At 31.1% G+C, this 16,039-nt stretch overlaps 1 protein-coding gene across 1 annotated transcript; it reads right to left on the bottom strand.

The window, feature by feature from the left end:
- Positions 1–203: 203 nt before the first annotated feature.
- On the bottom strand, positions 204–1,950 carry LOC148581919 (uncharacterized). Its single transcript, XM_088495706.1, has one exon. It carries the CDS (start codon positions 1,948–1,950, stop codon positions 409–411), a length of 1,542 nt encoding a protein of 513 aa, XP_088351832.1. The 3' UTR covers positions 204–408.
- Between the last annotated feature and the right edge of the window lie 14,089 nt (positions 1,951–16,039).

Raw genomic sequence — 16,039 nt, 5'->3', positions numbered from 1 at the left:
AGTACTATTATTTTTTTCAAAACCTAAAGGACCATCATCATATATACAATCATAAGGTACACTGTCAATGCACCCTTCTCTGCCTGCCATATAGGCTGACAGCCGAGCCAGTTGGCTCGTCAAGCTCATCTAAGTTTCTTCTGAGGCCGCATCCGCCCCGGCCTTAGGGACCAAAATAAAACCATTCATATCTATTTTGCACATCTCAATATTTTCAGGATTAAATGCATTGGTGTCAACGGTCAGCGGCTTGACTCCAGGATTATACATCCTGAACTCCACATGCATCTCATCGTAGTAACAAGTACTATTGTCAGCAAGAACTTCTTCCACTCCTCCATCTTCATTCCAGAAAATCAATTTTTGATGTAAAGTTGATGGAATAGCACCCATTCCATGAATCCAATCTCATCCCAAAAGCAAGTTAAAACCAGCCTTTGAAGGAACCACCACAAATAGAGTTGGCCTATTGACAGAACCAACCTCAATTGACAGCAGAACCACACCTCTAACAGAAGAAGTCTTTCCATTAAAATCTGTCACCCCAATGCTACTTTTAATCAGATCTTTTTCAGTCTTTCCAAGCCTTCCCATCATTCTTTCAGGCATGAGATTAACAGCAGCTCCCCCGTCAACCAAAATCTTATTGACTATCCTTCCGTCAACACGAGCCTTGATATGCAGTGGACGCAAGTGTTCCTTATCATTTTCAGTAGGCTTCTCAAATAATCCTCCACCACACATATTGTCGTCTAGCAATAAACATTCGCTTCCAGGAAAGACATCATAACAATCATCTTTTAATGACTCTACTTCCTGGACTTGACTATACTCCTCAGGCAGTATTGACACCACAGCTATAGGTTGCTTAACACCAAATATTGCTTCTAAGCTGTCATCAAAACCAGTGTCAAAATTATCAGTAATTAAATCTTCATCCTTTTCTCCCTTGTTTTCAACCATCACCCTCTTCCCAACAAGATTCTTCTTGACATTTTTATTGCACTTAGGGTGATTAGAAGAATTGCCTGTTTCTACAGACTTGGCCATGGTTGGCAAAGGAGGAAAATCTACTCCGTGTCCCTGGTATGGATCCAAAGGAACATACTCAGGCATATTCTCTTTCTGCTCAAAAGTTGTAAAAGGAGAATATTTGGGGATGTTTTGACAATTTGGCCAAGGAGAATAATTAGGAACTTGCTGCATATTAGGACTATAACAAGAATAAATTGGCTTAGAGGGAATAGGCGCATTTTTTGGAATATATATACTACCTCCGTCTTGTGCATGGTTCATGTTCCATAACTGAGACTCATAGTACCTGGGCTTGAAAGGTCTAGGCTTCACCCATTTGTTTTTTCCTCTTGCAAAAGCAGTAGGTTGATTCTGCACATTTCTCACATTCTGGACCCATTTATTGTTTGAGATTTTGGTGGGAGGAACTCTTGTCTTTTGAGAAAATCCATCAGGTCTTCCATCAATCATGATCATAGTCTTCATCTTCTGGTTGACAGGTTGTACTCCAGTGTTGCTGACGCACTTGTTCAAAGGAGTTTGACCACCCAACTTTTGTTTTCCCTCGGCTATCTTCCGCTTTAGCTCGTTAGTTTCATTCTCTTTTTCAGCAATCTTCTTTCTCAACTCAGCCTTTTCTTTCTCTTCAACTTTGTACTTTTCAAACTCTTTTGCAGCTTTCTTGTCAAAAACAGCATTGCACTTTGGGCACATGGCAATGGTGCTGTCAGATTCTTTAATTCTTAACAAAAAATCTAACAAATCCTCACCAGGACGCGGATAAACTGGCTTCTTATCTTGTTCAAAGACTCTCAGGTCTTTATTTTCATTTTTAGCACTAACCATCGTGGCATCAACTTCTACCATGTTGATTGACAAATCGAATGGCTCAACATAATTTGAGTCAGCAGCAAATGGTTCAGTGTCCACCTTCATAGTAGTTTTATCTTCAAACTTCAGTCTTCCCTCCTCAATTGCTTTTTGTATCAAATCCCTGAAACGGACGCAATTGTTAGTGGTATGAGAAAATACTTGATGAAACTTACAAAATTTCTTATTTTTTATTTCATCAGTTGTAGGCATATTTTTTCCTTCCGGTAAAATAAGCTGCTTATCTTTTAATAAAACTTCAAATATTTGATCTGCCTTAGAAATATCAAAAGAATAAGTCTTATTTTCAACTTTAGAATAAGAAGAAACTTTTTCCTTTCCTTTAACAGGCTTCAAAGATTTGCATACATAAGGAGGACCCCCACGTAATTCAGCAATATAAATCTCTTTTTCATCTGAATCACTACTATCGGAAAAACAATCAACATATGCAACCTTTTTTGAACCCCTTTTAAAATTTTCTTTTTCTTTCTTAATTTGTTCTATCTGTCTTACTCTCTCAGCTAATTGGGAAAGATCTAAAGTATGTTGATTAACAAGTTTCTTCCTAACTCCGAATTCTAGCCCATTAGTGGCCATTTTGACAACTTCAGATTCTGGAATCGGAGTAAAACATTTATTCCTCATGTTTCTAAACCGCGCCAAATAGGTATTAATGGATTCTCCTTCTGCATGTTTGACAGAGAATAAATCCGTAAGACTAACTTTCAATTCACCTCGGAAAAACTGATCATGAAAATTTCTCTCCAACTGCGCCCAAGAATGAATAGAATTTGGTCTCAAGTTAGAGAACCATGTAAATGCATTTTTTGTTAAAGAAGAAGGAAAGTATCTCATCTTGAGATATTCATTAGAAGTTGCTTCCCCAATTTCAACAGTATATCGAGCAATATGCTCTACTGTAGATTCATTTTCTTCTCCAAAAAATTTTGTAAGGGATTTTGGAATTTTCCAACCCCTTGGGAGCTCTGCTTGTTGGACACACTCAGGAAAAGCAGACACAAAATATGGCCTATTCAAGCAACCAACATTAAATCCCAAATGGTTTAAAACTTGTTCAACATTTCTTGCTAGATTATAATGCCCCCCTAAGTTATTTTGTCTAAGTCTTTCTAACATATCATCAGCATTTTGACCCTGTCTAGGCATATGAACATCATAATTAGGAATTGCTCCACCGTTCTGATTGACATTATCAAATCTTAAACCCAAGTTATCATTTTCTTCTAAATTTACCACAGTAGCAATCCTATTGACTTGCCTATTTAATTGTTCAATTCTAGTGTTTGTGTTTTCTAGAAGAGGATTTAAAACTGTCACCATTTGATGAGTTAACATGTTTACTAGATCATGGTGGCTTTCATCCATCTGCTGCCTAATATTTGCTAAAGATCCCACAGTTTGACTAGGTTGATTAACAGGCATTGCTCTTGACATGTCAGGAAATACAGGTCTGGAATTTTCTACCCTAGTGACAGTGGACGTAGTAGAATTAGATGCACCGTTATTTCCTGTATTAATAGCATGTGAAAAATTTTGTTGTGATACGTGTGAACCTGACACCCCAGAAACAGGTACATTTGACATGCCATATGGATTTTGATAAAGAGGATTTTGAAAAGTTGAGTAGAGAGGCACAGGCAATCCTTGTGTCACCATGGAGGGGACATACCCCGGTGGCAAGCCATATGGCGGCCACCCTATGGTATTTATGTGAGTTGCATTTAACCCTGTATGGGTATGGCCAACGCCATCATGCCTCACTGACATCAAGGTAGGCTCTGCATTTGAAATCACAGGAGAATTCCCGGATTCATTTCCTCTAATCTCATCACTAGAAGTAGAAGAAGATGCTGCAGAAGTATTTGACATGTCAACTGACGCTGATTTCCTTGGCTCTGGACGCACGAATTTACCACTACGCAACCACATGCAAATTCAAAACTCTTGATTTTTCTTTTGACAAACTACAATCTATTGACAAGGTCCCACTGGGCGTGCCAATTTGTTTTACTCGAATTTTTGTTCCATTGTTAACAACAAATAAATCAACAATTTTCGAGTTTTGTTTCACAATCTTAATTCAAGGAGCGGAAACGACTCCTTTTGTGGGTGTCTCAAAGTCTTAATTGTAGTTTCGAAAGTAAAATTAAAGATAAAAAGGAAAACATACAAGGTGCCGGAGGCAAAGTAAAATGCAGAAATTAAAACGAACAGGAAATTAAAAAGAAGGTGAAAGAAGAAACATGAACGTAAAAGAGAAAAAGGCGTAAAAGTAAAGAAATTTTATTAGTAAAAACTGAAAGAAAGCAAAGTACAAGTGTTTGAGTTCAGAGGAATTACTTAAGATTCCCAATTTTACTCTGTGATGCCAAGGGGCTGAGAGCGTTTTGGGTCTCTAACTCCTTACAACGTATTCCTAAAACTCTATTTATAGACCAGCCTAATCTCAATGGGCAGTTACTCCTTGTACACCACTTGCAGAGAATTTGAATTTCATGTAGCTGTTTCCCGCACTTCTTGCTTGATGTAAATTTCAAAATTCAAATAAATAACTAACTATCAAATGATCTAATTTAATCTAAAATAGATATAGATATTATATATAGGAATATTACCAGACAACTAATTATTTATTATTATTTTTTTTAATTTTCTTATGAGAATAATATTTTGTCTAACAGTATCATTATACAAATAAGCTACTTTTTTGAAAAGTTAGTTTGACGGTCAAACCTTTTATACTTTTAGGAAAAAATATATCCTCTGTTGAGTGGTATACAATTCTAATAAAAGTAATTGTACTCCTACTCTTTCTTTAAGATGGAATCCCTTTTCTAAAAAAGAGTTTAACTTCTTGTCACAAACACTTTGTCATAAGAAGAGTGATAAAAATAATCTCATTATTTCTTTAAGGTAATCAATAAATCTCATTTATCAGACCTAATATCAATTCTATTGTTGTGCATTCTCTTAACACATATAAGACATCTCCAAACTCTAATGTTCTTGAGTTTCAGCTTATGCCTTTTCCATATCTCATATGGATAAAAAATTGATTTGGTAAAAAATTTGTTAATTTAGCAACATTTTTAAAATGTAGTCCAAATATTTAACAAACAATGATACTCAACTAAATCAAATTTCATGTTTTTTAAACATGATAGGGTACATAGAGTACTAATATTTGTGCATTGAGAGAATCTCATTCTCTATTCAATAGAATATCAATTAGATAATTAGAGATTTTACTTTAAGCTCTTATAATAAAAATACTCAATATCTTTATTATTGGTCAAACCAACCCTTAAGAGCAATTTCGATTAGCATCCTCAATATCATATTGAGTTTTTCTAAAAAGATCACAAATATTAAGGCCAATTATAAATTGTTTGTAACAAAATAAATCTCAAAAAATGCTTGCAAGAACAATTCTCACAAAAGCCATTTGCCTAATGGCATTTCAACTTCTAAAGTTGTTTAATTCAAAATATATAGTCCAATACTCCCACTAGTTTAAATAAAATATTTGATAGTCATACTATCTTACTTTGGGCACCATACATCTTCTCAAGATGTTCAGTAATAAATAGTGAGTATATGCTTTTAAAATTAGAACTCATGGTTATCAAAATAACTCATATTGTAATAAAATAATATTTTAGATACTTCACAAGTACTTACTATTCTATCACCAATTTTATTGGACAATATTATTTCAATAGGATTATCATGTCCATGATAACCCTTTCATACATAAGAATAATTCTCAATGTATAGCCAATTTATTACTTTCAAGTATGCCATACGAAAGATGGACATATTTAAAAATTTAAAATATGAAAGTAAATCAGAAAATCTATATTTCTGACAAAATTATTTAGAATTGTGAATGAGTACCTTGGTTGTCAAGTTGTTACTCATACCAATTCTAAATAAACATGATTAAATTATATCTCATATAATTATAATCCCAAATAATTATTTGGTTGTCAAACAGTTATTTAACTAAATTATATTTTATATCCCTAGGTTGTTTAGGTTCAAGTATAAAATTAATTCTCCTTATGCATCATCATATACATCAATAAATTCTATCCGTGATAACAAGTCTCCTGTCAGGTTGTTCCTTGTAAACAAGAGATAAATTTATTTTTGACAATATCCTAACTTTTAGGACTTATCTCTATTGTTAGAGGATTTCTACCAGTATTCTTAGATTAAATTTTTATACTCCCAGGTTGTCTAGGAAAAAATATAAAATTTAATCCTTAATACATCAAATGTATACATTGATTATTATCTTGAAATAAAACTCCTGGTTGTCAGGCCACTCTTTATAATCAAGAACATTAGAAAACCAATTTCTAAAATTATAGTGTTCAAAACACATCAATCAAATCAAAATTTGATTTTTCATGTACTAACATTTAGCCTTAAAAAATTATCAAATCAAATTTGACCTTTATATATACACTTATATATATAAGAAACAAACAAAAGATATTTGCATCTTATTCTTTTTATTGTGATTTTTTTTTTATTGTGATCAAAATCACAATAAAATTTAATAAATAAATAAAATCAAACAAAATATTTAATTATAAATATAACTTTTATATTAAAAGAATGATAATTTATTCACAATTAAATAATTAAAATAAATTAACTATTAATTTATTAGAAAACCATCTCAATAGAAATAACAACATCATATGCTTAAAAAAATATTTGAATTAATCCTATTAATTCACAAACTTTAAAAAAATAGGAATAAATTTTAAACACAAAAAAGCCAAAGCTCTGATACCATTGTAGGATGACTTTGTGTTCATAACACGCAGCGGAAGAAAAGAAGGTAATCCTAAAGATCTATTTTGTGCTTAAATTTTATTCTAGAAATAATACATAGATCGGATCTAAATACCTTTAGACGCTTTAGTAACAACTTTATTCTTCGATTGTACAAAGACTCTATGCGTATCCACACCGAGACCAACCTTTGCTGTCAACTCCTTGACCAATGAAAATATGATCTAAATTGAGAAACCTCTTGCAACTCTTTGCACGCTATAAAATTCTTCTCCAAGAATCAAGCTCACATACGTTTATGTGCGAAGAGGTAAATCTTGTCTATCACCTTCCTCTACTCTTGGCATACATATATATAGTATGAGATTTGTTACTGATTTTAAATTTGATTCTCAATTCAAATTTAAATCATATCTTGTTATTTTAAACTTGAATCTTTCAAATTTATGAATCATATCATAATTCAATTTGAAACAGAATTAGTTAGGATTTCATCCAAATTTAGAATTCAAGTTTAGAAATAGAATAACTAATTATTCTCAAATCTCATATAATATTCTCAATTATCATACTATTATTATATTCTTGGTGCTAGCAAAGAATATAATAATATTCCATTTGAATTAATATAATTATTTATTTGATCAAATCAAAATAATAATTAAATAATTCTATAGCAAAGATTAGAACACTCGTTAGTGTGTGACCCCATAGGTTCAATACTAAGCGGGTAGTAAATTAGTCATACTAAATTTACTAATCAAGGTTGGCGTCTAGCAACACTCCTCAACAACCCGATAGTATGAAGTAATATATTTTTACTAAGAACCTTAGAAGAACAAAGTATAATTCCTTCCATCTTTCCAACTCTTGGTTAATCCTTAGAGTATGGTTTAATTGTCAAACTCTAACTTGTTACCATTATTATAATGAAATGTGAATGACTTAAGAAACACATTCCTTTATTCATTCAATCCCCTTGACCAAGGTTTTATTCATCTCAGTCATTATAATCATAGAGCTCAAACTCTTTACCGAGAGTTGACGGATTCCTTATTGACTAATCATTAATTCTACAAGTATTTAAATTATACCCAATATCCATTCAACTAGCACCCTAGGGTATTAGGTGTCCGGAATCAAAGTATAATAAATACATTGTTAATTACTATGACAGTCGCAGGTCAAAGGAAATTCTATTACTATGTTCATCTTGAGAATATCCTATTGACAAATATACGGTAATTATAACCATTAGGAATTCTCAAAGTGAGTCAGATCAATGGTCATATCTCTATAAGCACCATCTATATATATAATTTAATAAATGAGATCTATTAATCTTCATCCAATAAAGACCATTATATATATATTGATCTTTCCGGATTATTAATGTCCTTTTTAATAATCCTATGACCAAGAACAATTTAGATTAAATTATAAAAAATTTATCTCTCAATATTATGATCACTATCACAATGATAAATCTCTAAATTTAATCAAGGACCTTATTATATTAACATTTTAATATAATAACAATAGCAAATTATTTGACACATGATTGATTAGATTGTGGTCATACTACTTATTCCCAACAGTTAGGATGGTCTTCCAAAAGTCAGGAACATAAGGACAATACATCATTTCCATCAATGCTGGAAACCAAAGGAAAGACAATTCCAGATGCATAACTCTTAAGATAGAAATATTGGTTTTCTCGCTATAAATTCATAGTTAAGAACATCAAAGGAAACCACAACATAATAGCTGATTATCTCTCTCGTCCTAATAAAGAAACTCCACCAAAAATTCTTCACCTTTTAACAATGAACACCATCAACTCACCAACATTTTCTCTTCTAGACTACTCTCAATACCATCATTTTTATAAAAGACCAGCAGAGCCTTTCCCTTTCTCTTTTGTTTCACAAAAAAGCTTTGTATGTTTTTTACACTGTTCGGTGAGTGAGGATCCTTCTTTAATTTCTTTTTCTTTAGCAGAGGTCTTATTGGGTTTTTCTCTAGAAGTTTCTCCTCTGAAGAAGTCTACTGCTAACCAAAGTGGTCTTGGTCTTGGTTCATGAGTTACTCTTGATTGAAGACTTGTAGGTTGGACAACCCGTTTTTCCCTTTTTTGGTGAAATCTTTGAGCAAAATGATAGTTTGTTTTGAAAATACTATCATAATCAGGCAAATTAGGAGGAAATTGTTGTGGAGGAGTAAAGATCAGAGAGTATGTGGGATATGGTGGTGGATACATAAATAGTGGGTCTATGGCCAGTGCTTGTGATTTAGATTGTCTGGCCTAATCTTCCTCAATTTGCTTGAGCTGTGCCTTTATGCGTGTCAACTCTTGATCTTTTTTGTGAAACTCAAGACCAAAGTACTGAGTCTGAATGTACGTCTTAAGATCTTGATCAAGCTGTTAAGCTTGCCTAGTTAGGCGTTCTTTCAATTCATTGACTTGGGTTTGCACAGAATACACTTGTATAGACAATTTGTCAGTTTTGTCAACAAGTATTTCTAAGGTATGATCAATCCTTAGCAAGACTTTATTTTGGCTGACAGCATTTTCAGTATGCCAATTTAGGACCTCTTCTTGTGGCTTAGTTGACTGGTATCCTTGTGGAGTTACTCCCTTATGGATAACATATGGTCTTCGAGTGATTCGCTGATCATCAGTGCTAACCTGAAGAGGAGAAAATTCTTCATCATAAAGTCGGATAGTGGCTACACACGAGAAAGAAATAGGACTGTTCAAACGATAATTTTTGAAGATCCTCTGAGATCTCTTCTTTAGATTGAACCTTGGTGTTTTATTAGGTTCATCTCGTGGGTGAAACCTTGTAGAAGTAGTGCAGCTATGCTTCTTTTTCTTTTTTCTTAACTTTTTTTTAAATAGTCTTCTTTCTTATAGTCACCCCATGAATTGCAGTCACAGTCAGAATCACATATACTAGGATCAACATCCCATATAAAATGGTCATTAATGTGTGAGGTATAAATAGATTTTTTTTTTGGAAGTAATGAATTGGAGGATCATCCTGATCACTTGTGTGTTGGATGATAACAGGAGAAATAGTACAAATTCTTCTAAATGATGATTATCTGGAAAAAGATGAGTTATATTTTATTTTCTTTCAAATCTCAAGTGAAAAAGAATTAGAAAGGATCCATTCTTCGAAAAATATCTCTTCTTTTCTGTCCCAGCTGGAAACAAAGCTGCTTTGCTCTATGTCGCGCTTGTTATAAACCAAGCCGCGTAAATGATAAAGCCAAGCCGAACTCATGCTGGACCTGGTTGCTCGTTTTTTGTAAATGGATCTCTAACTAGGCCGTGCAATATTTTTATTACCAAGGATTCTTTTTGTTGTTATTCACAATGAAGGGAACAATTTTGTCCAAAAAAAAAAAACAATGAAGGGTATAATGGTCATAACTCACGGATTTTTTATTTTAATAAATAAATTAATTATAATAATTACTGAAATAAATAATTTAAAAAATATTTACTGAAATAAATATTCATTTTTTTTATCTCGTTTACAATGTAAATGAGATATATGTATTTGTAAATATAAAAATATATTTTCTGAAAATAATAAAAAAATATTAATAATATCAATAATCCAAACTTTTAGCATACAATTAGTACTTAAAAAGATTGGTAGAAGAGATTAAAATAGATATGTTTGATCAATTAATACTAAAAAGAGTACGTAAAAAATTTTAGATTAAATTATACATCGAATTGAATTGATTTAAAAATAAAAAATTCGTACGATGTTCAGATTCCATGAGAATAAATACAGTAATTGTGTCCACTCCTAAAAATTGAAAGAGGGGAAGCGTGAAGTTGATGGATGAATAAAAATATAAAATAGAAAAAGAATGGGGAGATAACCATTTTAATTGTGTGTTAGAGAGATAAATAAAACAGAAAAAGAATGGGAGATAAGCCCATTGTTAGGAGAGGTTGATGGGGATAAATAAAACAGGAGAAGAGGAAGAGATAACTGTTTACCACCAATCCTTATAAGAGGTTTACCAGTTGTTAGGAGAGGTTGATGTAAATAAATAATCAGAGAAAGAATGGGATATAACCATTTCAATTATCTTCTCATTTTTTTTCTGTTTTATTTATAGTGCATCAACTTCATGTTTTCCATCCTTTAAATATATTCCCATACAAGAAACAAAATTTTTGTCAGTTAGAAACAATAGTATTAATAGTGGCCAGTGGGTAGTTAGAAAAAGATAATCATATTAATAGCGGACAATTTAATGGTGCACTTGTGCTTTCATGTATAATCGTGTTTATTTTCAATGGACAGTCCATCTTCCATATAATTTAAAATGGATGGTTTATCTTTTTTATTATTTAAAATTGTCCATCTTCTTTGTTATTTGAAATGTTCCATTTTTAAGAATCTTATCCAATTTAAATTATTAATATTTTTTATTATTTTCAAAAATTATATTTAATTATTTATAAATACATATATCTCATTTACAATGTAAACGAGATAGTAAACGAGATATGTGCAATTTTTTAATTTTCGATTTTTCGTATATCTTATTTACAGTGTAAACGAGATAAGAGACTAATATTTATTTCGATAAATATTTTTTAAATTATTTATTTCAGTGATTATTATAATTAATTTATTTATTAAAATAAAAAATCCCACAACTCACAAGTGGGTATAAAAGAAATAAAAAGGTAGTCAATGTGTGTGTTATTTTTATTTAAATCCCAACAACGAGCTATTTTATAATTTAGAGAAAGTAAGTTTTTAATCAAATTCAGTGCAAGTTATTATATGTGTTTTTTTTTCTTACACACACTAATGTTGCTTCTTTAAATTAAACAAGTCTAAAATCTAAACTCACTCGATCAATAAAATATATTTAAATATATTTTAGAATAAAAAAATACATCAATTTATTACAAATGACATATAAATGATAAAAAAATACCTAATATAGTTAAAAATAACATCATTAAAAACTCGTATATAATTAAAAAATTTTAATATCAAATGAAGAAATTTTCTATGACACATTTAAAAAGTTTTAATATTATTTTTTGATAAATTCTGTAAATTTAAAATTTTTTTTCTTCCTCCTTCTCCTCTTCTTCTTCTTCTCCTTCTTTTATATTCTTATTTCACCCTTTTGACAAAAATTTGTATCACGGTTAAGAAATTTCAGTATCAAAATTAAAAAATTTTATGTGTTATGATTAAAAAATTTTATTGTTATTTTTTAATAAAATCTACACAAATCACTAGCTTAGATAACAATTTTATGGAATTTTGTGATCAATTAGTGTCGTCTATGATAAGCTACAAAAGATTTAATGTGGTTAGATTGTAAGAAATTGTAAGATTGACGAATTTGAAAAAATTCTATAATTCTGATATAATCTTTAGGGTAAAAAACTAAAATAAGTCATGGAGAGATACATATTACATAAATCAGCCAAAACGAAATCTGATTCACCAATCAACCAATTCACAAATTCATGTAGTTCGAATCACCTTGTTTCGAACTTGACTTGAATGTAATTCGAATTATGCAACTTCGAATTACATGCAAATGAGAAACATATATAATTCAAATTGATGCAATTCGAATTACTATCACATGTGAATTCAACATAATTCGAATTGAACTGGTTCGAATTACTCTCAAGTGTCAAATCCTATGTAATTCGAATGATGTTGATTCGAATTACACATTGTACAATAAGATACTAGAAAAAATACTATATAATATAAAAAAATATACTAAAAAAAAAGTATAAAACAAGATTATAACAAATTAATTTTAGTATAAAATTATTAAATATAAATTAATTTTAACTCCTATTAGTACATTGAATTAAAAATAACATATAAAAATGTACTTGTATTTATTAAATTTTAATAACATATAAAAATTTAATGATTTTTTAAATATTCTTTTTATAATAGAAGTACATTTTTATATACTTTAAATACTTTATAAAAAGAATATTTAAATACTTTATAAAAAGATTATTTAATAAAGTGTGGTGTATGTTTATCATACAAAAATAAAGTGTTGTGCCAATATAATAACATTATAACAGTTTAAATCAATTTTTTTTCTAGGATTTTAGATTAAAAGCAGCACATGAAAAAACATTATTGGTATAACTTAATTAAAAAAGATAGAATTATATTTTTTAGAATTTTATGTACATAATTAGACTAATTTTTTTAATATTGATCAAAGATGCGTGTTACACTAGATTATTTGGTTTCAGGTAAGTTTTACTCTACTATAATTTTTTTTTTACTTTTCAGAAGACACAAATCTAAAAAATTTTATAAATTAATTTAAAAGAAAATATCATTGACGTTTTATAAAATTTACTTTCGAATTTGTGTGCTCAGCTAAGAGACTTAAGCATAGAGTGCGCTCGAGTTGGCGGAGTGGAGATTCCGAACAACAAGAGAATCGAGTTCTCGCTACAGTACATCCATGGAATCGGAAGGAGCAGAGCTCGCAAGATTCTCTGCGATATAAGCATGGACAACAACGTCACTAAGGATCTCAGCGAAGAGGAACTCATCACTCTTAGAGATGAAGTCTCCAAATACGTCATTGAAGGTGATTTGGTTAGTTTCCTTTCGCTTAGACCATTCAATTAATTAAGAAGAAAGTTTACTTTATTGATATGTGATGCCGAAGTCGCACTCATCATCTTCTCTACCAAAGGCAAGCTCTTCGAATATTCCAGCGATCCCTGGTTCGTACCTCTTCATTCTCCCTCTCTCTGATCCAATATCACTTTTACTTAATTTCACTACTCATAACTATACATAATATGGATCTTGATTAATTAGTGAAATTTTAATTTCTGTGTGGAGATTACTTAATTAAGAACGCCACCGATTATGTGTTTTCATCTGTTTCACATTAAGAGTACTGTCCACATGCAGTAGTATGAGTATATATGCTTTTACATTTCCTATTTCCTCTTATATATATGCTTTCTGTGTGTAACAAACTCTGCTTTATGCTTAATTAAATTTGATTAGCTTTCATATTCCTAATTAAGATAGTATTGTGTTGAACCAGATTGGGGTTGGGTGCTTATTAGAGAAGCTAATAAGGCTAATAATTTGAATTTCCTCATATAGAGCTGAAGCTTGCCGGACTTCTTTATGAATAGGGATGGATCATATCATTGAGTATTTATTGAGAAAGAACAAGAAGAATATGAAGGTAGAAGAGAAAATTGAACTATGAATGATTTCAAATTGTAAAGGTAGAAGAAAAATAGAAAAGTTTTTGCTTATTAATGTGATGATTTTGTAGGTTGGAAGTGTTCAAGTAGCTGCTTCTCAAAGAGTATTTTTATAGAATACGGATTGAATCAAAATGAAGAAGCAAGAACAGAGTTGAGAGCAGTAGATGCATGGATACTGACTGACAAGCCTTACTCTCATCAATCCATTCATTCGATAAGCTTCAATCTCCATTCCCAGTTCTTCCCCTTCTTGGATCTGTTTTTGGCTATGATATCTTGGTGTTTCATGTTTCTTTCTTTTCCTAACCCTTATTGATATAGCTACTTGTGCAATTAGGGTTCATGGAAAAGGATCCTGGGAACACATTTTTTTTTTGTCTGATTTGTCAAATTCATTTAAAGATCGGTGGTAGTTCTCAAGAGGAAATCAGCCTAGGGTTCATGTCACTCTGCCTCTCTCTTATCTTGGGAAACAACAAGTTAGGTGGGAATTTTTACTGCGGCCCTGTCCTTTCTCTGTCCCCTTCCATCATGTGGCGTGTTTCACTATTCAGTCTGAATTTTCTGTGATGTAGGTATGTAGTGGTTATGACTTATTTCAGATTCTTTGATATTTGTTTACTTTGATACTCAAGTTTCCTTTCAATTAACAGGCTTTGTTTTTGTCCCTGTTTGGGCGTTCTTTTCTGATTCTGTTTTGAAAATTGGATTTTTTGTTTTGATATAAGATGTTGTGTTCCAGTAACAATAATTGTTTTTGGTCCTGTTTATCCATTCCCTTATGATTTTCTTCTGAAATTTGGGTAGTTTTGTTTGTATTGCTGCTTGTGTGATAGATGAAACAAATGAACTATGCTTAGTGTCAACTGATTCAAAAAAGCTCCTCTCTAATCTCATCCCCTGGAAGGAATGTTGGAAGATAACACTCAGAATCATCAGAATGAGGAGTTTAATTGATCATAGGGAGGAGAATGAAGAAGATGCTTTTCTTCGGCTTCTGATAATGGATAAAAAAGTTAGTTATTATAGCTATTTTGATAGTTTTGTTGAATAAGTTTCTATAGCAAAATTTTAGTCACTTTAATTAGTCATTTGAATTGGATAATAACTGTTCAATGCACAGATTTAATTATGCTGGTTCAGATGCTTTTTGAACTTTTCTTTAACTAAAAGTTTTATATGATGTTGACTAGAAACATAAATTGAGTTTACTACTACACATGTGTGGAGTGTGAGTGTTGATATTTCCCTATCTTATTTGTTTTCAGTTTTACTGTGTTCTTTGGGGCTTTTATTTGTATGTGAAAATTCTAAAATATCTTCAATTTCCTAACTGATTTAAGGTGCTGGAAATGACACGCTTTAAAGTTTCTCAAATAAATTTTTACTCATAAGAAGGTCTCAAATTTCTGTATAATTTGTTCTTACTTTTGGTTAATGATTTGGACCCTTTCTTCCGGGTGTGAAAATTCTGAAATTGTGTTTGATTCTGTGTTCTCGGTTTTCCTTTGTTGTTTGTAGATTTTATTCCAGGCTGAAAATTCTAGAATAATTGCAATAACATAAGAGTGTAGTATTTGTATATTCAAATCAGTTTAACAAAAACTTAGTGGCTTCGATTAGTCACTTGAATTGGATACTGCCTAATTAGTGAAATGACATGCTTTCAAATTTCAGTTTTTGATATTTTCTCATTCAAAGATTTCAAGGTTCCTTTTGTTCTTTGTTATAAGTTTGGGTGTATTCTTCGGATTTTTAATCTTGAGTTTGAATATGCTAAAAGCTTTTCAAAATCAGTGAACAAGTGCGGTTTTAATTTGACCAATTTATGCATTCAAGTTCGAAAAACTATTGTGTTAAAACAGTGGAAAATTCTTTAAAAATCTGTATGGTGTAATTTCAACCGCTGGGTTCCTTTATTTTATTCTTTATTATTTCTTTGATCTTTTGGTTTTTATTTTCTTGGGTACTTATTGTATCAATGCATATTTTGTTTCCCTCTTTTATGTGTGATAGGCGTGATGGATGATGATTTGCTTT

Source organism: Arachis ipaensis, chromosome B10 (genome assembly GCF_059453495.1).
Source record: "Arachis ipaensis isolate K30076 ecotype BB chromosome B10, ASM5945349v1, whole genome shotgun sequence".
Classification (NCBI taxonomy): domain Eukaryota; kingdom Viridiplantae; phylum Streptophyta; class Magnoliopsida; order Fabales; family Fabaceae; genus Arachis; species Arachis ipaensis.
Note: the sequence above shows the minus strand (reverse complement) of the source record. Positions and strands in the feature narration are given on the sequence as shown.

Coding starts and splice junctions, on each gene's coding strand:
- LOC148581919 (XM_088495706.1), bottom strand. CDS start 1,950: ATGAAGGTGGACACTGAACCATTTGCTGCTGACTCAAATTATGTTGAG.